General features: G+C 35.9%; 1 protein-coding gene across 1 annotated transcript in view; it reads left to right on the top strand.

The window, feature by feature from the left end:
- The first annotated feature begins 2,753 nt into the window (after window positions 1–2,753).
- The window catches only part of LOC140155193 (DNA damage-regulated autophagy modulator protein 1-like), a 47,607-nt gene continuing 23,817 nt past the window's right edge, over window positions 2,754–26,543 (top strand). Inside the window, exons 1-2 of the mRNA XM_072177938.1 lie at window positions 2,754–3,188; window positions 8,405–8,550. Of these exons, the coding sequence (XP_072034039.1) occupies window positions 3,180–3,188; window positions 8,405–8,550 (155 nt within the window). The 5' untranslated portion in view covers window positions 2,754–3,179. The remainder of the gene's footprint in view (window positions 3,189–8,404; window positions 8,551–26,543) is intronic.

The raw sequence follows: 26,543 nt of genomic DNA, 5'->3' as shown, positions 1-26,543 counted from the left end.
TCAGCTGGGCCACGGAAGGAACTGTTTGATCACAAACGATGATTGAAAACCCAGCTGATTGCCATTGCCTGAATCCTCGTCTCGGTAATCCATGTATTCCTCATAGGTACCTTGAACGGCTGGAATACATGGATTACCCTCGTCTCAGACACCAGGCATGTACCGCAATTACCCCCTCTGTTGTCGACTAACAAGTGAAAGCATTTTCAGGAAAAGTTCTAATTATTGTGCATGCTGAATTGCTCTGGTACAAATTAGGCCTACTCAACAATTAATCGATGACAAAAATATTTAGAAAAAGTCATTTTACTATGCATTCTTTATTTCCGATTTCATTCCATTTAGATGTTTGTCCTTTTCACTTCTTTTCTCTAAATCTAATTCTCTTTTCTTACTCGCCGTTCATTTCCTAGATCCTCTCAGAAGTAACAAGACTGTTCTTTCCCAAAGGTTCTTTCTTGCTCTTTTTCAAGTTTCAGTCACTTTTTTTCTTTTATTTCCTCTTCCATCCTTTCATTTCGAGTTTAAGTCCTTTCCTTTCCTTTCCTTTCCTTTCCTTTCCTTTCCTTTCCTTAGGAGAGGACGGCTTTCCTTTCCTTCGGCTGCAGCTGCTACTTTTCTCCGTTTTTATCTTATGCCCGGTCTCTAAGTTCTTGTCCTTGACTTTTCCTTTCCCACGGCCTGTCTGTCTTTCGTTTCGTTTCCTTAGTTTTTTGGTTTTTGTTTCCATTTATTTTTTCTCCGTTTTTTACTTCCTCTGATATACCCTTCGCTTTTTATCTCTCGATTATAATGATTCTTTTCCTTTTCGTATCTATATAATGTCTTTCAGGATTTCCCTTCCTTTCATTTCGTTTCGTTTCGTTTCCTTGCCTTTTCTTTTCTTGCCTTTCCTTTCCTTTCCTCTCCTTTCCTCTCCTTTCCTTTCCTTTTTTCCCTTTCCTTTCCTCTCTTCTCCTCTCCGTTCCTAGTTTCCTTTCCTTTCCCTTCCTTTCCTTTCCTTTCCTTTCCTTTCCTTTCCTCTCCTCTCCTTTCCTTTCCTTTCCTTTCCTTTCCTTTCCTCTCCTTTCCTTTCCTTTCCTTTCCTTTCCTTTCCTTTCCTCTCCTCTCCCTTTCTTTCCCTTTCCTTTCCTTTCCTTTCCTTTCCTTCCCTGTGCGTCTTTTCTTAAAAGTTAAACCAAAGTCTTGTTGCACTTTTTGAGTCCATTCGCTACAATCAGTTATTTTGCCCAATTATAATGATTCCTTTCCTATCTATGTCTTTCAGGATTTCCCTTCCTTTCCTTTCCTTTTTTTTCCTTTCCTTTCCTCTCTTCTCCTCTCCTTTCCCTTCCTTTCCTTTTCTTTCCTCTCCTCTCCTCTCCTCTCCTTTCCTTTCCTTTCCTTCCCTGTGCGTCTTTTCTTAAAAGTTAAACCAAAGTCTTGTTGCACTTTTTGAGTCCATTCGCTACAATCAGTTATTTTGCCCGATTATAATGATTCCTTTCCTATCTATGTCTTTCAGGATTTCCCTTCCTTTCATTTCGTTTCCTTTCCTTGCCTTTCAATTTTCTTTCCTTTGCCTTCCTTTGCTTTGCTTTGCTTTGCTTTCCTTTCCTTTCCTCTCCTTTTCATTTCCTTTCCTTTTTTCTTTTCCTTTCCGTTCCTCTCTTCTCCTCTCCTTTCCTAGTTTCCTTTCCTAGTTTCCTTTCCTTTATAGTTTCCTTTCCTTTCCGATCCTTTCCTTTCCTTTCCATCCCTTCCCTTTCCTTTCCTTTCCTTTCCTCTCCTCTCCTTTCCTTTCCTTTTTCCTCTCCTCTCCTCTCCCTTTCTTTCCCTTTCCTTTTCTTTTCTTTCCTTTCCTTCCCTGTGCGTCTTTTCTTAAAAGTTAAACCAAAACCTTGTTGCACTTTTTGAGTCTATTCGCTGCAATTGGTTATTTTGCCCTAGCTGGGACTTTCATGATGCCAACATGGAAAATCTTCTTTTATCCTCTCTTTTCCTCTCCTCTCCTTCCTTTAATTTTGTGTCATCTGTTCTCTGCTCATTTTCTTTCCCTCTCCATTGTATAGTTTCTTTTCACTTTACTCAAGTTCATCCTTTCAAAACTTTCTTAGCGGTTTTGTTATAGTCTTGTTCTTTCTTTCCTGTCTTTGGTTTGTTTGTTTGTTTGTTTGTTTTTGTTTTTGTTATTTTAGGCCTAATATAGGCCCCCTATATACATTGCATAAAATACTATCCCTACAAATTCCTTTCGTTACCTTTCTACATTTTCTAGTGGTTTTTTTTTCTGTTTTAAATTCATAATTCTCTATACGTCCCTTGTTTCATGACCTATACTTATTTCTTTATGCTGGAAGAGAAACACATAGGCCTAAAACTAACCCCTCCTTCCACTTATTTCATATCATTCATTCATTTAATCATACAACTCTTTTTTTTTTACTTTTTAAAAATTAATTCTGTATTTTGAAAAGTGGATTACCAAGATGAAGTTTGACACTTTTACGTCCATATTTAAAAATATTCACCTGAAGATATTTTGAAATATTCATTGTGTTTAATTTCTGTCATAATCTCTTTTAATATGATAATATTATTATCTTATGATGATATTATTTCCTGCATAACATTCCCACCAGAAATATGCAAGGATCTGTGGTGTGGTGAGAGCAGGGAAGTGGTGGGAGTCAGTAGATAAGTAGGCGTGGCCAATTATTGGTGTCGGTGACTAGACCACAGTTGAGTACACATTGGTGCAAACAGCTATCAATCAAGTTATGATACCAACTTTGTGAAGTTCACCACCAAGTAGCGGACTAGCTGATATGATCTATTTTGGTTTTAAACTGGGGATGTCCCCTCAGGCCAAAAGTAAAGTGTAGGACGTATACGACTTTGGGGTTTGTCGAATACTTTCATGCTTTTGGCTTTACATTTGGTGCTCATTTATTTGAAAAAGATCTGCCGTGAATTGTTGATTCTTTGATAGCACACGCAGTACGGACGCCGGCCAGCCAGGGGCCAAAACAATCGAGTCAAGCAAGGTGTGCGGAACAGGTACACACAGCCTGCCTACGGATCAAAATAGTCAACAGTTGCAATTTAACATTTGTGACACACAGGTGCCCTAAATGCCCTTTACTGGGATCAGAAGTTAACTTTTTGGAATAATTGGATATATTCTTGAGTTCTTCAACATGACTATGGTAAGTAATTTTAAATTTATTTATAAGCATATCTCTCTACTCATATGGTCGAATCCAACCAAAAGTGTACACGGCATGTTCAGGGCCATAACTTAAAAGTATTAATCAATTGGCATTCGTTTTTGTATTGTGTTTATTTACCTTGATCATACGCTTCGCGCCATATATAATAAGACCCCCTTCTGTGAAAAACTTAGACACAGAAACCCCAAAACATGCTATTTTTACCCATTTTTTCAAAATATTTCTTAAAGTATTTTTAAAAACATCTAAATCAGTTATGAAAAGAAGTCATTGGATTGAATCTAAATTGATTTCCTGAAAGGTGTGTATTCAAAGATTGCCTGTTCAATTTTTCACATATTTGTACATAATTATGAATTTTTTGTGATAATTTTTGAGTGGTATTTTTTTACATTACCTACGAATACAATTTTTCATAGCACTAGATATATCTTTAAAAAATGGAAATCACTAATAAATGCGCAATTGATACAAGCCTTGATATGTCCAATACTGAAATGCATTGCATTCGGACATCTTTATTATTGTGTTTAGCTGCCAGAAATTCTAAATGGCACAAAGGTAGGTTTGGTAAAAAATATGCATTACCTCCGAATACATGTTAAAAGCTGTGCCATTTCCACAAAGTGAGAGAATAGTAAACAATAGTTAAGCAATAGGTGCCGGGTAATACACTCTTTAATTCTACCAAAATTCAATAACCTGCGTTTAAATATTTCTGAGATGTCAACAATAAAAGCAAGTATTCGTAGGTAAATGTCGGTAACCGAATGTTACCTACGAATACACTTTGACATCATGATAGTATTGTGAAACACCGCCATTCATGCCAATGCCCATATTGGTACATAACGAAGGCCTGTATGTTTGCTATCAAATCATATGTCAATGAAAGTTGTGAATTCTCATACATGCCCACCATGCAAAACTGAATACGGCTTAATTGGTGAAAAATATGTACTGAAATAGACGACGGTCTGGTCATTTGAAAGAAAAATCAGATTCAAAGAAGATTAGAAGGGGATAAATACTTGGATTTGTCAACTGTCATATGTGCTTCAGTTTAAATGTTTACCGACCTTCTGGTTTCTGAGTAATTTGTGTCCAAATTGATTTATTCGAAGGTAACTTTTGACGTTTTCGCTAAGGTTACCTACAAATACCATGGAAAAAACGACTGGTCTCATTGTCTCATGATCTAGACAACACATTGATGGACCCTGGTATAAAGCTAATTGTAGTTGCCCTCAAACGAAAGGCCACAAGACGTAACTGACTCCAAGATGGACTTCACAAGTCTGCAATAACGGTGTTAAGCGATTTGTGTGCAATAAGCAAATTAAAGTCACTTAAGTACCTTTGTTTCTTACTTCAATCCTCTTTCAACCGCTGTGAACCGGCATTATTAATACATGATAGGGTCTAAAGTAACAATAAACGCACATAAAGAAAATAATACATTCAAAGTGCTTTATAAAATGAAGTTTTGATTGCGATATCCAGCAAAAGTCTAATTCTTACCTACAAAATTAATACTGAAATGTTACTTACGAATACAGCATAATACATGACATGTGTAATGAAGTGTCCCTACCAATGAAAATTAATTGTCAAAAACTTTAAGCGGTACCCCAGGACACTATTATTACCCATATACGGATTCATTCAACAATTATTTATTATGTAAAATTGCTGATTTACTACTTGTATATCAAAATGAAGTGGTCAAAATCTTGCTAAAAGCATCAAAAATTTTTGATCTAAGTTAAAAGCATTTATTCATTTGGACGCACCATCTGAAAGAGATCTAAAACTACCATTTTATTAATTCATTACCATAATAGCAAAATTTAAACCTATAAACTCAATACAGATATTGTTAAATCGCTCATGTTACCTACGAATACCCGGGTTTCTTCACCTTTTCATTGTATACAGCGTTAGGTGTATGCGTATAATTCCTAATATTCTTGAAAACATATATCATACTCGTTCTTATACAATGTGTAAATTGATTCATACTCATTTGATAAATAAAATACAGAAACTGACCTAAACTTCATTTTCAAAAATAAACTAGCATAAATTGACTAAGATCATATTGATCTCAAGTTATAAAAATAAAAATAAATATTTTCTGGTCGAGTTAGCATTTTCCTGACACCCTGTGGTCTAAATTAAAAAAAAAAAGCGTTAATGGGAATATTCCATTTGTTTTAGGTTGATTAGTATTGCGATAGTGAAAGCATCCTAGTGGTATTCGTAGGTAACATTGGGTTTTGATATCACATTTACTATCACACGTCCTGGATTTATTTTTCAAGATTAGTAATGGCACTTTTGGTTCCTATAAGGCCAATATGTCATCAATCAATGGGCAAAAGGAAAATATTGTGGAGACATTTTTATTTCGGAATTTTATTTTTGGCCCGTGGACACTTTTGGTTGGATTCGACCATATATTTATATTTTGCTCTGGTGTGGTGTTCAGAGAAGATGTTATCATGTATAATGATTGATAGCAAGCTGTATAGTCATATTTTGGGAATGATATGACCAGATAATAATGATAACTCGAGTCACATTGCACTATCTATACAGCTATACAGTGCATGAGTGCAGAAATATTCCAAAATATTCGATTCAAGTGAAGAAGCATTGAAATTTTTTTTAAATTTGTAAATGAGGAAAAAGGTCCGAAACTAAGATCTCCGAAGTTCAGATGCATGGAAGTGAATGATTCACTTCCAACATGTTTAAAATAGAGAAATATGTAGGACTTTGCGTGTAGGCTTTGGGCATACTATTATGTCATTAGAAAAACAAAGGAACTTCCACTGACGTTTGAACTTCCTTTAGACTGTCCTGCTTTATGAACCAGTCAGAACCACATGATGGTTTAACCCAAAGATAGCCTACACATGCTAAATCACCTGCGATTTCATACAACTTGTATTCATCAGTATCAGTGTTTAGGGATTTTTTGCTCAATTTCTTTACCCTGGTCACATTTTACAATCACAAGATTGTATAGTTGCACCATGCTGCAATTAACTTATAAACATGATAAAGTACAATAATCTCTGATCAGAATTGCTTCAAATTGTTTGCCAAAGAAGCCAAGTGGGTCAACTGACCAGGGTCTTGTAGGTTAATCCATCTCTTCTCTTTGAACATGCTCTTGGTCCTTTGATCTCAGCCTCTTGACAGGAGTAATCATCAGCCCTGAAAGTACCATCAGTATGGGTAAATTTGGTATGGTTGGTATGGTATTGTGTTTTTGTTATTCTCAAGAATGAATTTCGTACATATTCCATTACAAATATTCCAAATAGAAAAGTTTCTCATAAAAATAATCATGAATTTGCACCCAAAACATTCTGCTGGATCCTGTATACATGGTATGTACTATTGGGATGAGATTCCACTGTGTGTATGAGGAGGGAGGGGACAGTTCAATCAAGGCCTATGGTTCAATTCAGGAGCAAGTCAGACTTTTTGGTGTGGAATGTGGGAATCTTTCCATTTTTCTGCTCCTTTTGCTCCAGAGGTAAACCTTGATAGTTGGGTCAAACTTCATAGTAGACCTGCTTTCCATTGTCAGCATCCCAGTGGTCAGCATGGTCAGTATGGGAATATTTCAACTTGACCATGCCAAGTGTTGAGTATTGTAATAAGAATGTCTGCATATGTGCTAAGAGTCTGTCAAGCATCTATCATGATCACACCATTTGTTACATATCATCCTTGAAAGTCTTTTGTTTGTGTTGATTCAATTTAACAACAGACCAATATTAATGAATCAATATGGTGTGGTCATATTGTCTGATCATAAATTTCCCAGGAGTCAATAATAATTTTTATCTATAATATTAATCTCAAATTTCTGTTCATTGTCATACCTGGTCATATGACCCCACCCCATCCTGTAAATATTAAATGGTCACTATAATTACAGCAACACATGATTTTTATTTAGCATTTTGTATTTTTATTTGTTTGAAAATGGATAATGTTGAGACAAGTTGACAAAATGTTCATAACATACTGAGCAGCACAGAGCCTTGACCTGGTCAGGTAATTTCATGTGGGCTTAGGCCTACCATCATGACCATAGGGCCATAGTCTAATAAGTGACAAGTTCATTTCCTTCTGGACATAAACTGATAAGGACATGGGTCTGCACCTAGAACCATAATATTGATTTGGGCCAAAAAATGTTGTTTGCTTGTCCTTGTCCGACCGACTGTCTCCTCAATAGATTTTTTTTTTGAAAAAAGGTTTTTTCACAATTTTCCCAAAAAAGACATGAACTTTTCTTCTGAAAAACTTAAAATATAATAAACAATATGTTGTTAAATACCACAGGCTTGGAAAAAACAGGGAACTCAGGAACCTGGTTCACAGGAAATTTTGTGATTTGGAGATTTTCAAGTTCTAAATAAAGAAATACATAAGAAATAGTGGGAAATCTCAACTATTTTCCTGGGAAATTGTGCACTTTTTCCAGCCCTGAAATACCATTTCATGCATGTTTGCCCCTGTCAAGTCCTGCCTGGCTGAGGGTTTCGATATTTCGTATTATCATCTTCATTATCTAAGTAAAACATTGTTGAAAAAAATGCAGTATATAAAGTCTACCAGACATGTCAATGTCAAATAAAGTAGGGTTTACCTTGAATTTGTCTTTTGTGGAAATTCTGTGGTCAGTGAGTGTTTTACATACAAACAAGTAGGCCTACACTTCACATTATAATACTTTTGGTGGGGAAAAAAAGATTCATCCAGTCATTCATTGTATTTTATTAAGATAGGCCCTAAGAAAAATTAACTTTTTCTAACTGACCCAACTTCTGAAAGTGATCTCTCACAAGCAAACAATTTATTTTCTTTGGCCTTATGGTCTTATCAGTAACTGGAATCGCTGTTTTAATTCAATTAGGCTGAAATCTGAATTTGGCATTGGATGGTAAAATATATAGCACTTCAGGCTTTAGGAACTGCCAATTCTGATGAAATTTTGTGTTCCAAAATTATTTTCCAAAATTGGTCCAGTTTGTGGCTCAAAACTTTCTCAAACTGACTAGAATTGCAAATTCTTGTGCACTAATTTTCACTGGCCAAAACTGTGACATACGGCCTCTGCGTAAAAATGTATTCCTCATTTGTGTTCTATTTTCTTTTGTTTGCAGGTATTTTGTATGTGTTGTCATACTCCAAGAAGTGGCAAATTCAGTGACAACCACCAGAATATTGTGATGAAGAAAAGGAGCAAGTGTGGGTTAGCCTGGCTTCCTCTCAGTATGTCTGCACTTGGTTTCACAACCATCATAATGACGTAAGTTTTACTCAAATTTTACCCAATTGATGAGGAGAAGGAGCAGGGGGAGAAGGATGATGTACTGGCTTAGTTCCCCTGATCATGATGCCCTGGATATGCATGCAGAGATGCAGCACCAGGAATTTTTTTTTGGGGGTGGGGGAATGGGGAAAAGTGAATTTAAGGGGGGAGAATTGAACAATTGTACACAAAATTGCTGCAAAAAGTGGAGATTTACATAATTTTGGGGTTTTTGCCTCAAAAGTAGGGGGGGGGCAAGAAAATATGGGGTAGACCCCCTCTTGCCTTGATAATGATGATGAAGAAGTTGGTAAGGATGACGTGGTAACCATGGCTATAATAAGGCCCTTCACAATTAATTCTTAGTTTCCTGTTTCAAGTTTGAAAATAAAGGACGAGGCGACTTTTAATTATTAATTATTAATTATCTATTACTTTCTTTATTTTGAAAATGTGGTCGTGACTATTATCAACAGTCCATTTGGTCATTTTGACTAAGACTACGGATTTAATTATTTTACCTTTATAATTGATTTTTTACATTAACATTAGTAGGGGACCCTACATGTTCTTGTTTTATATTCATAATCAAAGTTGAAATGATCAAAAACAGATATTAGCAAATAAAAGTAATTAAAAAGTCAATTAAAAGATGAAAATACCTAAATAAAAATAAAATAATTAAATATTTTTCCATTCTTGATTTTGGACGCGCGAGGGAAACAGGAAACTAAGGATCAATTGTAATTGGCCTAATAGGCTCACACTACTATGATTGACATTCTTAGTATTGACTCTCTTAATTAATCACTGGCAATGTATGCAATGAAATGTGTGAAGTTCAACATCTATTACTGATAAAAGTGTGAAGCTTAATGGGTTTACTATTATTCTGATTGTTTAAAAGATTTGCATCAATAACTCAATTAGTGGATTACCAAATGAGTTTGCATTCATAACCAATTATTTGATGTTACACATACTCATCATACTTTAATGGCTTTTTATTCATAACACAATGACTTGGTAACACAAACTTAATTGTTAATGTCAATGCAATATGGTAGGATATTACCGGTAGAATTTTAAAAGATCAACGAAAATGCAAAATCAATCAAAATCAGGTGAATTAAGCACACACGCTTACACTAACCCACATCAACCATCCACACACACCCCCACATAATATATATGTAAAGAGTAAACACAAGCAAATGAGGACCTAGGATTTTCCAACCGAGGACTTTTTACACCTGAAACTCGGTGCCAAACCATGGATCGGCTTCACGTTTTACAATAGAACCGACTTGCTGGTCCTATACCAGCAGCAAACAAGACATTGTCTTACTCATGCATTTTTACATTGTTTGCAATTTCATGCGGTTGGGGAGGGAAAGTGAGGATGTACACAGTTGGTGTCCTCGATTATAACAATGACAACATTTACAAATGCACCCCTATGCACATATACACACCTACTACACACACCCAATTTTAAGTTTTGAACAGTGTTGTGGCTCTCCCATTTTGAGATTTTTGAGCTAGCAGTTTAATTGGTTGATATTTGCCTTCAAGTTTTTTTCCTTAACATGCTTAATAAATATCTTTTTATCTTATACATCTCCCACTGCAATAGACATACCTTACATTTCATAATCTTCTTTGTTTACTCTTCTATTGTTACGATTGTTTTAAAGAAAATTTTATCGAAATGGTTACATTTCAGCACATCACATCAAAGCTCCCATTGGGCACCCATTCCTTTTTTAAAGGAATTTTTATTATCTTATAAGGCATCACTCAAGATATTGGTCCAAGTCTGGGTTTTGATAACTAAATAAGCATGTTTGACCCTAGGATCTATGGTCAGAATAACTTGACCAACACTTTTACCTGCATAACCAAAAACTTGATGAAAACTACCCAAATCCAATTAATTAGATTTCTTGGTGTTGAGGTCAAATATATTAGTGTTTAATTTGCCAAAGACCTACCCGATTTGCTGATGTGATTTGGGCTTTTCTGTTTATCTTGTATTTTGAGAACTAGTGGCAAAATTGGCTTTTCCAGACAGATTGTGCTGGAAATTGGAAAATAATGCTGCCAAAACATCAACATAAAATTGATATGTTTTTTATCCAAACGGCTACATTTCAGCGCATCACATCAAAGCTCCTTTTTGATAAATTCCCAATAATTCTTGGCAATAGCTATCGTGACCAAACTTGCAGGGCTCTATGGGCAAGGGACTGGTGTATGTGGGGGGGCTTTTGGTTCACCAATATTCTCCCTTTGGATATGAAACTGTTGACTATCTACACTATGCATTCATCATGTTCATAATGATCACATTGCAGCAATAGTTTTTCACAGCAAAAACACACAACTGCACTGCCGTTTAAGAGATAAATAAAAATTCCCTTTAAAAGGGAAAGCCAGCTTCAATGTAACAGAGGTCTTGTAATTAGTTTGGGTGGAAGGCATTTTTAGGATCAAAGTATGAAAATGACTGAAACCAAGGCAAGATGGAGTACCGTAAAAACTTGATAGTTAGCATATGTGCTTACTATTGAGCGCTTTTAAAGCATCCAAACATGAAAAGCCCCATCCACAAAAGTGTAAATGGTCTTGAACAAATCATCGATACACATAGTTATACGAACAAGTAAACCTGCAAATGTGTGTCTTAACCCCATAGCTCAGTTGGTAAAGCACCGGACTTTGGTACAATTTCATGTTTTCAAAAGCCCATCCACAAAAGTGTAAATGGTTTTGAACAAATCATCGATACACATAGTTATATACGAACAAGTAAACCTGCAAATGTGTGTCTCAACCCCATAGCTCAGTTGGTAAAGCACCGGACTTTGGTACAATTTCATGTTTTCAAAAGCTCTCGATAGTAAGCACATATGCTAACTATCAAGTTTTTACGGTATTACATGTACATGGATATTTATCTGTCTTGTAAGAAATCACTTTTTTTTGTTTTTTGATTTGGGTTGATTGTATGGTGTGTGTGTTTGTGTTTATGCATGTAAGAGAGTGAACTTGAAATTTAATCTGTGTCTAATCAAAGATACTATTACTAAAAATAAATTTTTAAGATCTTTGGTCTAATTATTATTTTTCTCTCTGTCTATAAAAAAAGGCCATGTTTTTTGTTATTGTGTTGTTGAAATAAAATTTGTTGGCAGTAACACTATGGCTGTCAGAAGATAGAAAAAAGACAGAGTATTTTAATAAACATTGGCTCATCCTACATTTGCTTGGCTTTGTTTTTAAACTCATTGCCTAATTAGCAAAGGCCAGTCTAGAGGCTTGTTTGTCATGTTTGTCAAAAGTCAGGAAGAAAATGTGTGTCCCAGGTCTGTAGCATGATGTATAAAATGAAATTAGGAAAATGAATTATTAATAGTTCCTGTATAATTTCCACTTGACACAAGATTGCTTGGTTGAGTTGCAAACAATTATGATTAATTATTTCCCTCTCTGTACACCTATTCCATGTTTTTACGCTTTGAAGCCATAGCAATTGTGCACATTATAAATAAATATTAATTATTATTGTCAAGCTATTATTATCAATCTATTATTATCATTATTATTGTTATTATCATGCTATTATTACCCCGCTATTATTATAAAGCTATTATTTAAGCTGTCATTATTATCAAGCTATTATTATTATCATTATATTGTTGTTGTTGTTGTTGTTGTTGTTGTTGTTGTTGTTGTTGTTGTTGTTGTTGCTGTTGCTGTTATCATTAGTATCAGTATTAGTATTACTATTAGTATCAGTATTAGTATTTATATTAGTATAGTTTTGCATTTTTGCAGTAAATTCAGGCACTCAATACTGAAAGTATGGTGGAAAAAAAGTTGCATGTATATCTTATGGAACAATCAATGGATGGGTAGCATTGTTTTAATATGTTCACTGTCCATGCTAATTGATGTAATACAGGACCTTATCTCATGTGATAAGCTAAACTACAATATTAATCTGTATCTGTTTTATTTGTGTAGCCCTTTTATCTAATTTCAACTTCTTGTATATAAACTTTACAAGATCATGAAGATCGATTTAAAGACATGACAGCTTACATTACAATGTATAATTCAACGGAAGTTTGATGTGTGAATCAAAAGTATCTCCGGCTCTGTAATAATCTACTTTAAAGTTATCCAGTATAAACCGATATATAGTGTATAGAATTATATTTTTAACGCAACGTTAATTAAAATCAGCACTCATTTTTGACCAAATCCTTTCATATTTTGAATAGTTATTCAGCCAACCTTGTTAAAGCGTTATCACTGACTATAGAATTAGAAGGAATTTGAATTGGCTTTAATAACAACATTTTTAACAACTTGCTTCGCCTGTTTTTCTTATAATATAATATCATTGTTAATATTGATCAAAAATCATGAGCAAAATATGTGAGAATGCATATATCTTTCAATGCATTTTCTTAGCATACAACACTTGGCATGCTTGGAGTCATTGACTTCATACAAATTGGACCAAAATGACTTGATTTGTCCTACTTTTTTTCAAACAATACCTATTATTACAATTACAAATGAATTCAACCTACTGTTGCCCACAGGCTAGCAGTGTTGTAGTCGAGTCCTCATCATCCGAGTCCGAGTCCGAGTCCGAGTCCTTGGTGTCCGAGTCCAAGTCCGAGTCCGAGTCCCTGCCAATTTCTGATGTCCGAGTCCGAGTCCGAGTCCGAGTCCTCAATGTTCGAGTCCGAGTCCGAGTCCGAGTCCTTATCAAATTCAAGCCCCGGGGTTTTCACAAATAGGGCTACCTTATCAACGTAGGCCTATACTTAACCAGAATTTTAGTTCTATATTATTTTCTTGTAGGCCTATAAGTACATAATGTGCTAGTCCCACCTAACATGCCTAGTATTATTTTGGGGCTGTGCAATAATTATGCGGAGCCCGCCGGGAGGGGTGTAATTGCAAAAAATGCTTATTCCCTCTCAGCGGAGCCTGCCAAAAATCGCTTCCCCCCCCCGGCCTGCCAAAAATCTTTGCATCCCCTTTGCACATGCCATTTTTTGCTGATTTTGGGGGATCCCAATTTACAAACTTTAAATGGTTTTGATAATTGTGTTACGAGCGCAGCGAGCAGGGAAATTTGCATTATGTAAGCATTTCTGTACTGTTTTCTAAGCCTTTTAGAGCGTTTTATTTAAAAGGTGCCCATAGGCCTATGTGCCAAAAATTGCTTGTTCCCCCCTCTCGGCATCCCAAAAATTGCTTCCACCCTCCCTTTCAATCGGTCAAATTTTACCTTCCCCCCAATGCCCATAATTTTTGCTCAGCCACTTAGGTAGCATACCCTGGAAACAGAGTATAATCACAGACTTACAGTAACTTATTAGGCTTGTGTTTTAGACAGGCAAAAGATGCAATATTACAATCAAAATATGACGTCACTACTAAACCCCAGGTGCCAAACGAAGAGGTGTTGGATCCGGCTGTAGGCCTATGCAGTAGGCCTAGTATTCCTGTGGTGGGGGGGGGTCACTCACATGTAAAGGTCGTACGGGTATTTGCGGCGGTCAAGGGTCCCTTTTCAGGCTCTCCGGCAGTTCCTTATAACACATTTGCATTATGCTCCAGTTCATTGAGCCTAACACTCTGAAAATTTTAGCTCTTAAGCTCAAATTTGGAAACATTTTGAATTTGTTAGCTCCAAAGCCTATAATTTGGCCCAATTTTAGTTCACAGACCTCCACAAAAATGTTGCAATTTCCGTTCATCAAGCCGCTATTTTGCCACCAAATCAGTTCTTCCCAAAGTTCGGTGCCACACACTCTTACCAAAATTTAACTTTGAGTGCCCAGAGTATTATTATTATTCATGTACATTCTAGACTTGCGTCTAACAAAGCAGTCATGTCAATGATTAAAATCGATTTAACCAATTAAAGATATAACTGAAAGCAATCTTGCTTTTTAGTTGTACTTTTATTTACAAACTGAATTTATTTGCATGTAAAATTACTTAAATTTATCATATGATGTGATCATTGATCAAGTATTACAATGAACAAAAAAAAAGACCTAAAAGACCCTATTTTGCGGACTCGAGGAGGACTCGAAGCCGAGTCCCCGAGTCCTCACGGTCCGAGTCCGAGTCCGAGTCCAAGTCCTTAGCTTCCGAGTCCAAGTCCGAGTCCGAGTCCTTGAAAAAAGGACTCGAGTCCGGACTCGAGTCCGAGTCCGAGTCCCGAGTCCTCCAACACTGCAGGCTAGACACGCTTTAAGAATACCGGTATCTTAAAAAGTCGGTAAATAGATCAAATAATTAAAACAGTTACACCTGTAACACCTATGGGGTCTCAAATATTACCATTGAGATAACAAAGGCTATTGTTATTCAGTATTGTCTAATCAGGGTAACCATCATAATTGGAGGGAAACATTAAAATAAGGTGTGACAGGCTTGACCTAATAACTCCCAGCTATGATACAGTGTAAATTGGTGAAAATGCCGTGTAATTTCTAAGTTATCTAAATAGTGCCGTTAGCGTGGTCAGGTTAATTCCCATTAGGCAATGTAGTCACCTGATACATTACTGGTCATCTTGTCCGGGTTTCGGCAGGTCAAACTGACAAAAGTTTTGGATGATCATTGGGACATAAATGTTTTGGGCCAAGTTAATCAACCCTGATGGTCAGTAGAGGCTGAAAGAGCAGAATATCAAATGAAAATGCTTTGGGTAGAACAGAATAAAATCACTACGAAAGATCTAGATGTTTTATTGCCACCTATGCTTACTGAGAATTTCAATGTTTTTAGATAGCCGCAGGAGAAAATTCAAAGAAACATTATTTTGTCTCCTTTGGACATTATTTTGTCAGTTGTCCAGACAGCTGTTTTCTGGAAGGTCCCTGGTCACAATCCACTTCAAATGATTTTTACTATCACAGTGCAGTTCTACAAAACTTCACATCAGATTTAGTCCAGAAGCATTAATGGTTTCTGTTTCAACCACACCCTACAGTACTACTGACCAGGTCATTTAGGACATCATATCTCATTAAAATGATGTACTGGACATGGGTCTGTAGTGGTCATTCCGGTCATTTGATGAGACCATTGATGATACCACATGCAGGTAAAGGAACAAGGAAGTTTACTATATAGGCCTTAACTCTTCTAACTTCAGGCCACCGTTACTTCAGGCCATGATGGGCCATGTAATCATTTGCTAGGTCATGTGATGTCATAGGCCCGGGTCATAAGCCATTGACCAGACTGATTTGATTCAATAACCATAATCTTACAAACAACAACTTACCTCAATGGGTGAATAGTTTCAGTTACTGTTTGTTTGTATATTTCTGCAAGCCAGTGAATGATTCAGATGTTGAATTAATTACTAAAATTTTCTATGACATGTCAAAAACACACCAAATTGATAGTTACTGGCATATGATTGATAGTAAGCTGAAAGTCCAGATGGGGGATGGTCATCTCCAAGATTGGGGTGCTTGAGAATTGTGATTCCTATTAAGTCAATCCATAGACCCTGGAAATAGTAAATCCCCAAATGTGTGTCCACACAAGTGACACAACTCCATTGAAGACTGGAATCCTTGAGTTGTGTGCCACCTGTACCTGATGATGTCAGCTTTGGAATTGCAACCGGGATCATGAAGGGGGGTAAAAATATCCAAATTAGAATCAAGGGGGGGGGGGGGTTCTCCCTAGTTAAAGGTACAATGTATATGGTGATGTGCCACAGTTTTTGGGTGCCTTTTCAGTAATTTTGGTTTATCACTGTGTGGGTTTTCAGACAGTGGAGACCAACATGAATGCCCCTAAAACCTTACCATCATGCAAGCTAGGTCACATGCAGGCAGTAGGATTTTTTTGGAGTGGGGAGGAGGTATAGAATTGTTACATTTATACCTATGCTTATCTGAACATGGCAAATGTGTTGGATATGTTGAAAGACATTGTCTGCAATGTACTTTGACAGATGTCAATAACCTTAACTAATTAGGCGAATCCATACCAATGGTATTGTCATCATCAACACCAATTTGAATCAATACAAGGTTAATTTATAGCCAGACCATGGCTAAAGTTAAAACCACATCTCCAGTTCCAGTAATCATTTCTTCTGCACTTGGGATGTTGTTCTCACCATCATCATCACTGTGAAAGTACTTAGGGACGCACCATTAGATATTATCGGGGGGGGCTAGGGAGTTTTTTGAAAAAAAAAGTTTTGCCTCACTGATGAGTAAAAAAAAAAAATTTTGCCTCACTGATGAGTAAAAAAAAAAATTTTGCCTCATTGATGAGCATAAAAAAAAAAAATTTTTCCCTACCCAGCTCTGTATAAAGGTATACATTAAAATTGATAAAATACAACTTCGCCGCCGAAGGCGGCGAAAAAAAAAATTTTGCCTCCAATGCCAGCGAAAAAAAAAAATTTTGCCGCCTTCGGCGGCCAAAAAAAAAAATTTCTGCCTGACCCAAACTCCCTAGCCCCCCCCGATAATATCTAATGGTGCGTCCCTTATTGTGTTGTATCACTCATGGTCATACTTGTCACTTATTACAATTGCTTCCTGTTTTTTAACAACACAAAAGATTTACTTGTAATACTGACCATTACACATGTCAAATTCATGGTCATTGATGCCAGCCACTCATTCACAGTGTGGTATCTGTAGGAAGAGACCTAATTGGGATATGGGTCAATATGGGACTCTTTGTATCTCTCAAGTCAAGAGCCGAAGTCAAGTTGTATCTCTCCAGTCAAGAGTCAAGAGGCATGTAAGCTTGTGTAGGACTTAAGTATCTTGTCCTGCTCCCTTGAAGTGCCAATTGCAGTCTCCTTTCACTCCGCTCACAGGTGTGATGAGGTGCCTATTGAAATAATGTCTGTCTGGAGTTCTTTTGAGCATTCAAGTGGACTGTCCATGATGATGATGATTATGAGGAGCGGCAAGTTTATTTTGCATAACAAATATGTGCATAAAACTGCATAATCATGCATACCAAAATGCCAAAGATTCTCAGGCTAAAAGAGTAAAAATTATGAGAGCTCCCAAGATTGAGGAGTTGCATTGCATTTTTATGCCTATACTTCCAAAATCGATAAGTGTTAGACTTGTTTCAAGTCTTTGGAAGCAAACCAGCCTCATTTTCAACCGGCAGAGTTCAATAGCATCATACAACAGTAAGTGCTTATGCAAACTCAAAGTGTGGAGTATGAGTTTCTGTACCCAAGGATGCTCAGTGATCAAAGTGTTTAACTATACATTGTATGAATAAAAATACATCCAAAATGGTCTCAAGTGCATAGTTTGGTGACATGCATGCAACAAGCATAACTCACAATTTGACCTCAAATTTGAGGTATGAGTTTTTACCCCTAACACATTAAAAGGTCACATAAAGAATTTACAAACATATTATGAATAGAAAAATGTGTTCTATAGATGAGGATGGTTGAGATTCTGCAAGGTCTTGGCCAAACTTCTCTGGAAGTCTGGCATAGGTGCCAATAATATGTAACAACACATAATTGCCAAATTTAAAGATTCATGATCCCAAATGGTTTCCCAGCATGCAGTAGAATTTTAACTGTACTATACAATATCGAAATACGAACACCATGCATCATGAGCACAGCACCGAATTTGTGTGGAGCATTGTGGGATACGGATTAATGTTTGTTAATCTTATCTTCTATCTGTATAACATTAATGTTATACTCATAAAAATGTTGTCAAGTAAACTTAATGTCTTAATATGATTTCCAGATAAAGTGTTCTCTTTTAATATTGTTTTAAATTAAAATTAGAGGTTCAGCAAAACTCCTGCGTTGCCCCCCCCATTTTAAATTCTCCTGGGGCTTGAGCGCTCATAATTATTGCATGCATTAGAAAACTTCTACAATTTCATGACTAATTAACCTCGGTAATTGACCAACTCCAAAAGCATACATGTGCAACAGAGCTGCATGTGCAACACAACACCTTTCTTTTTTCAGTCTATGCTTCCACCATAGCATAGGCTCCACTATCAGACATTTCCTCAATTTTTTAAATAAATATGACATTCTGAAATGATTATATAAACACAGACATCCTTGGGACAATAGCAGGTCTGTTAAAACAATTAATATATATACCATGCCACAAGACTTCTAGTGACATGTAACATAATATTAATAACATCTTTCAGAACACAGATCTTTATTAAAACCCAATATACTTGTACACGCATAGAATGACCTTTGAGTCTGTTGGGTAAAAAATCCCATACTTTTTAACTGGAGGTCAACCTTGAGTTATATTTATTGAATGGAGGTTATTGAACTTTGCCATAGGAGATGAGATCATTTTGGCTCAAAAGTAACTCCTAGGGATGAATAACTCCCCAAGTCCTCTGTCCTTTTTAGTCTGCAAATCCCATTATGCAGTTATGCAGTTTTATGCACTTTCTGTTATGCAAAATAAACTTGCCGTTATGAGGAGAAAGCATAGCATTCTATGAATGATCCCTCAGAATGTTGGAAAGCCCACTTTGATATTAATAGACAAGTTAAACCAGAGAAGATTAATTACATCTTCTCTGGTTAAACCAGGGGGAAGGGATGTAATTGCACTGTGATGAGTATCTTCTTCTTCTCCTTTGAGCCAATTGCAGTCCCCTTTCACTCCAGTCACAGGTGTGATATGAGATGCCTATAAAAATGTCTATCTAAAATTCTATTGAGGATTCAAGTGTCCATGATGATGATATGAGGAGAAAGTGTTCTACGATTGTTGGAAAGCACAGAATTTGGCATTAGCCAAGTTAAACCAATGCAGGGGGAGGGAATGTAATTCCAGTATGCACTGTGATGATGTGCGCAGAGGGCGGCCGGAGAAACACTCCCAGTCCAGGGGGATCTGGATATAGCAATTTTGGCAAATGGATGGGATTCAAGACCCTGGCCCCCTCTAATAACTTTTGTAAAGCTGAGTCTGCTTGTGCGAACCAGCCGGTCATTGCCCTGTATCTATAGGCCTATGTCTTGCGAATAAATTCTGGACAAAGTGGCAACATTTAATCAGGACTTAACCACTGATGCAGTATTTATTTACTTTATTCAAATCTTTGATAATAAAACAGAGATAGTTGAAAAGAATTATTTTCAGAGTCCTATTGTAATAATTATATTTGACTATTCATCATGTGTTTCATTATAAGCTCATCTCCCATTAATGCTAAATCTAAATGGTCATAGCCTATAATCTCAAAATTGAGTTAACTTATTGATCATCATGTTCAGTTTGGGTGACTATATTATAGATCACAGGAATAAAATTCAGAGGATTTTTGGACTTACAAAATAAATTACATATGAATTATGATTCCTCATAATATTACTTTTTAAACCCAGTCAGAAAGATTGCACATGGCACCGTTTAATTTGAGATTTGGTGGATGAAGTTAAGAATCGGAATAATAAAGGTACTACTAGTAATCTACTAGTATATAGCAGACGGATTGATGTGTTAAAGCTCTAAACGATCTGTAATTTTGTAATGTTTACATGTGTCCCAACTTATGTAAATGGAATCAGCCACGTTCCTTGTGTTTAGCAGCAATTTTGACATAATTTTAATATAATTCACACATTTTAATCCATTGAGCTCCACCATTAAACGGCCAAAATAGGTTTTGGGGTAGACCCTCCCTTGGGTCCATGGAGAACGACTGGTAATGTAGATTACATAGCATTAAAAATCAACCCAATACATGGACCCTCCCAGTCTGTAAGCAATGACTTCCAGTTCCCACAAAATGCTGGGAGTTCACTTTTACGGATTTGGAGTCACGCAATCTTTCTATATACCACGTCCATGTTTTCCCTACATTAACGCTTGTGTAGCGACTAAAACAAAGATATTGTATCCGACCAATCAACGCAGCTTGGCAGCGGGGATATTTGAAAAGACTTCCTAGCTAAATAATGTGCAAACATTTGCAAACCGCACCCGATAATATACGCAATATGGACAATAGGCCCAAGTCCGAGTCGAGTGGTTGCCTTTTATTATTGCGCGTACCATGGGTCTATATCAGACGCGTGCCACTTGAGCTCAATACCTCTCAGTTGTTGACAAGCAATGGCAAGTGTCCCATCCGATCTTGCGTCACATCCCGCGGCATAGCTTTGTGCTACCATATTTGAATTAAAACTGGGGCGGGGCTTTCGTAATTGACATCAGAATCACCGGGCTTCGTTGAACGAATATTTGGAAGTGAAATCTCTAACACTTCGGAACAGTCTCGACGTGGGGAGCGGTCACTGAATTTTAGCGTTCAATATAGGAGGTGTGATCAGTGTAGTGGCATCAATTTGAGCTAATTTGTGTAGAGAGAGGAATTGTTTTAGGGCTGTGTATTTAGAATGGGGGGGGGGTGAAGGACTATGGCATATTTTGGTAGGCTATTATGTAATTATGTATCGTTCCATTATCCAGGCCGGACCGAACCGAGATTGTGGGACAGTCTAGTTTTGGGGTGTTTTTTTTTCACTTTACCTTGTCATATTTTGTCTTGAAATGGACAAAAACCTTTTCTGACAGTATTATTATTCAGCATTTTCAGTAAAGTATAACAAAATCGGTCCCTTACTCAAACTCAAACTCAGTTAAAATACTCGTAAGCTTGAAACATTCAAAACTTATAAATATTTTCACTAATTTAAAATGTTGATTGTACAATTTTTTCCATAAAATGCTTTTAAAATACACTTTTACCGATAAAAAAAAAAAAAAAAAAAAAAATTGATGGAAATTAAAGTTAAATGGTCTTTATCACAGAAGTTTTATTTAAACTAACTTAATCGGCCTCACTTTCAGTTTTCACAACTTTTGCTTTTAAAGTAAACTACCAATTTAAAGCATGGTCTAACTAACAGCTGAGACTAAAGGGACTTTGTAACAAACATACTTTGCACGCATTGTTCTAGGCATAGGCCTTCAAACACAGGCCTATGTTCTAGGAAAGTTTGCATCATAGACCCTGAAATTTGTTTGCATGTGCTAAAAACAAAACCAGACATTAGACACATATAGGAAGAAACGGTTGTAACAATAAGAAACATCGTAATTAATACCTGGTATCTATGAAAGACAGGAAGTTGCTTCTTCTCAGCAAAATTAACTTTTTGTGGTAATCACTTTAGTTACAACTTGTTAATTGAATGGTTTCCATAATTGATAACTTTGAACATTGTTATTAATAGTGTGGGCTATTAGTGGTTAATTGTGATCTCTATTTCTGATCGTCATTTCCAGTTCGTTTAATGGTCAGGCTGTTCACAGACCCTAGAAAGGGTCTGTGGGCTGTTGTAAGCTAGGAAGGCAATGGCATGGTTCACTGCAAGGTGGTGTAAATAAGTACTCTCTAAATGTAAAAGAGTGAAAAACTCACTCCCAAAAAGAGTGGTTCACTTATAAAACCACTCAAAAAAGAGTGAAAACCACTCTAAAAGAGTGAATTTCAACTCGTTCAAGGAGTTAAAAATTGATGGAAATTAAAGTTAAATGGTCTTTATCACAGAAGTTTTATTTAAACTAACTTAATCGGCCTCACTTTCAGTTTTCACAACTTTTGCTTTTAAAGTAAACTACCAATTTAAAGCATGGTCTAACTAACAGCTGAGACTAAAGGGACTTTGTAACAAACAGACTTTGCACGCATTGTTCTAGGCATAGGCCTTCAAACACAGGCCTATGTTCTAGGAAAGTTTGCATCATAGACCCTGAAATTTGTTTGCATGTGCTAAAACAAAACCAGACATTAGACACATATAGGTAGAAACGGTTGTAACAATAATAAACATCGTAATTAATACCTGGTATCTATGAAAGACAGGAAGTTGCTTCTTCTCAGCAAAATTAACTTTTTGTGGTAATCACTTTAGTTACAACTTGTTAATTGAATGGTTTCCATAATTGATAACTTTGAACATTGTTATTAATAGTGTGGGCTATTAGTGGTTAATTGTGATCTCTATTTCTGATCGTCATTTCCAGTTCGTTTAATGGTCAGGCTGTTCACAGACCCTAGAAAGGGTCTGTGGGCTGTTGTAAGCTAGGAAGGCAATGGCATGGTTCACTGCAAGGTGGTGTAAATAAGTACTCTCTAAATGTAAAAGAGTGAAAAACTCACTCCCAAAAAGAGTGGTTCACTTATAAAACCACTCAAAAAAGAGTGAAAACCACTCTAAAAGAGTGAATTTCAACTCGTTCAAGGAGTTAAATGAAGGACAACACGTTTTTAGAGTTGTCCTTCATTTAACTCCTTGAACGAGTTGAATGGTCTATGATTCTACGTACTCTCTCCCCAGTCCATGGAGGTTATTTAGGGGTATTTTTGCCTAAAATGTGGACATTTATCTTATTTCTAATTTTGAAAAAGCAAAGCCTTGAAGGGCCAGGCCCAATTTTCTGTTCTGCCTTTCACAGTTCTATATTTATGGGAACATCATCAATCAAAAATGCTAAGAAAATCAAAGACTTCAACATAAGGATTTGACACCTTTTGTCTGCTTTAGCAATTTATTTGTTGCTTTAATATCATTCTCTGTTCAAAGAGTGAAATTGGTTGAAACTTGAATTGAAATTAATGTTGTTTTAATAGCCTAGGAAAATGAGACTGGATTATGTTCATCTCATACAAAATACTAACTTTCATTAAAAATGAATCAATTTTTCAAATGCCATACCTTCACTTGTCATAAGAATACAATGTCTTTATACAACCCAATCTCTCAATTAGGCCTACACACCAAAGATTCAAAATAATATTAGCTAATTATTACTTCTTTAATTATTTATTTTTTGCCATTTTAAAACCAATAATTACACATCTCATTTGGGCTTGATAATTGGGCCTATAAATTAGGCTATCACAGCTTAACCTGTCAGATTCATGTGAAGTTCTAATCCACATTTTCAAGATTGCCTCTTTTACCTTGTCTACAATATCCAGTTGAAATAGTTCACCTTGGGACAGTGGCAATTTGATAAGCTTCTGTAGACATTGAGGAGGAAGGAAAAGCTCTGTAATCTTCTGTAAATCTTATCAAACAAATTGTGCAAGAGACATCCTATAACGATGATAGCCAGGAATGATAGTCTGTCATGGTAGATAATAATTTGATTTTAGATCTTATGAAATGTTTATGATCAATGCTGGATGATTAAGTGAGTCCATGCATCAGTCCAATAATAATTTACAGATCGCTATTCCGAAGATTCATTAATTTGAATTCTAAGCACACATGCTTTTCCTATATTAATTCAGGCAAGGAATTGATATCTACAATTCTGAACAAATTGAATAGTGGACCTTTGTAAATAGTGAGCAATCCCCTGGCAATGAAAAATAAAATCTAAATTTTCCAAAAAAAGTGAGCGATGGTCGTTATCTTGCAAAGAATTCCATATTGTAAATTGTAGAAACAAGTACTTTCTGCATGCAAGCCCTTTCTCTATAGCCACAGTACATGCAGGCCTATATCCTAAACCAGGGCCTAACCCCCAACACAGATTTCATATTTTACATCCTGATTCATATTTCTGTCAGCCATAGTTTCTTAGTTTTTTCATTTGATTTGACAATTAAATCTGTATATAAATTTACACCAAACTCATTTTTGATCATACCATGCACATTTCCTTAATCATCTTGCTTAGCAACAGGAAAGTGATGTGAATGTATTCTGACATCAGGGTCACAACAAAGCTATAAAAGTGATTTGGAATGAACTTGGGATTGCCTTGTTTGGGTTGAAAATGGCCTAGACTTTAATTCTGTCTCAATGTCATTGGTCAAATACAGGTGAAGTTGCTTGTGTGTGATGTTTAGTGTCAGGTGTTACAAGTCAATAGCTAAATCTACTAATACCAGTTTATTGTCCAATTGTAAACGGTTTCATTTATAGCATAATCAATTATTATAACTTCAAAGAAACGTTTTTTGTCCTCACATTCCAAATAATTATATTGTGGATTGTCATATGTTTGATTGCACTTGAGGAGGGTTTATAGATTAGATTGATCCACATAACTAAATTGTATAGTAATTTTGAGTTCATTGCTCCATCTAAACCTCCTCTGCCACTAGACTAGTGCCAGGTCCCATACACTTTGCTTAGTACAAATGACCATATGGGGATGTACAGCAACAAAAAGGTTGGTTGGCCTTTTGCTATAATATCAATGACCCCTTTTCGCCAGCCCATACGCGGGCTGGTATCTATTTCTGAGATTGGGTTTGTATGCTCAAGAGATTAACTTTATTGGTATTGGTAAGAATTATTTTATTTTACTTTTTGAGGTGGAATGTTTTAAAATTATTGTTATTCGATTTGTAAGGAAAAGTAAGTATGTTTTGCCGTTTCAACGAATGAAAACGCGTGAGTATTACCAAAGTTATGGTTGAACTAATTATGACTTTAAAAGTTCTAGGTATAGGCCTAAATGTAACAATAATAGTTAATATACAGCATCATATGGTCAGAAGAAGAAAATTACATCACCTATGATGTCATATCAGTGTCCTTGACCGGGGGTCCTTACTCCTTGACCACTGAACAGTGTGATATCATGTTGATAACAAATCTATAGAATCAAAATCTTCATCATATCACAGATTCTCAACAATCTGTGATCATATGGACCATATTGATGTGAAAGTAGTTATCTATCATATCCTGTGTCGTTTTATGGATAAAAATGACTCAAAATATTATTGATGAAATGGTTGCTATCATAAACATCAGTTTTGTCTTTTCAATGGGAAAAATCCGATGCAAAATAAAGTTTTTAGGGCCTAGCTATAATATGGGCATAATTTATGCATGTAGGCCTACAGTATTGAACAATGTACCCCATTTGACATGCACTTATAGATAAATAAATTGTCTTACTTTATTAATTTAATAACTTCTTTATTATAAATAAAATGACACATAACTTATGTGAAGCACTTTCTATCTTTTTTATTTGATTCATAAAATTACATTCAACAAAATGATTGAAGAGAAAACACACTAGGCAGACTGTTATAGAATGGAGTAGGTAAGATGCTGCATGTCCATAGCTTCGCAGGAGTTTCCGACTACGACTAGCAATCAACATGATAAGCACATTCAGAAAAACACAGTTTAAGAGTGAAGATTGTAGTGAGTAATCAGTCCTTTATAAATGTGCTGGCCACTATCTATTATAATATAGTAGGCTTAAACTATACATTGCGAATTAATATCAAGTTATTTTAAAATAAAATGTACATGTAAGTTAACTCAAACCGCAGTGTATTTGTGACGGGTACTAATATATCGAAAGCAGTGAAATCGGACATTCCTAAGCGAAGATATTGAGTTCGTAAGTTCTGGTATTACAAAATTGGAAATTGAGATATCGTGGGTAAAAAGCTGAAAAGACAAAAAAAAACAAACAAATAAAACAACAAAAAACCCAAAAAAAAACCGACCAGAACAATTTGGAGTAATGAATTAAATGAATTAAAGAGTTGACATGAGATTTGGAATTAACGTTTTCTGCTGTTTCAGTGTACATGTTCTCGTTGATGGTTTGGTGGACTGTATGGATGTACAAGTGTGATCCTAAAAATACCTTTCACATTGACCAAAATTAATTACAAGACCTCTTCTACATTGAGGCTGGCTTTCCCTTTAAAGGGAATTTTTATTCTATACCAATTTTGGTATGTAATATGGGTAATTTTTTCAAATGTTGAAACAATTTTCAGAAAATAGCCAAATTTTGCCTCCATCTGTAAATTTGGGAAAAGTTGTTAAATTTGTCAGAGCATTTTTTTTTTGGTATAGGCCTATCAATGAGTGCAAATTTATTGAAAGATTTTAATACCAAACTTGAGTACCCCCGCTGTATTATACCACAAAGTAG

Source organism: Amphiura filiformis, chromosome 6, assembly GCF_039555335.1.
Source record: "Amphiura filiformis chromosome 6, Afil_fr2py, whole genome shotgun sequence".
In the NCBI taxonomy this organism is placed as follows: domain Eukaryota; kingdom Metazoa; phylum Echinodermata; class Ophiuroidea; order Amphilepidida; family Amphiuridae; genus Amphiura; species Amphiura filiformis.
The sequence above is the reverse complement of the archived record's forward strand: the minus strand, read 5'-3'. Positions and strand labels throughout refer to the sequence as shown.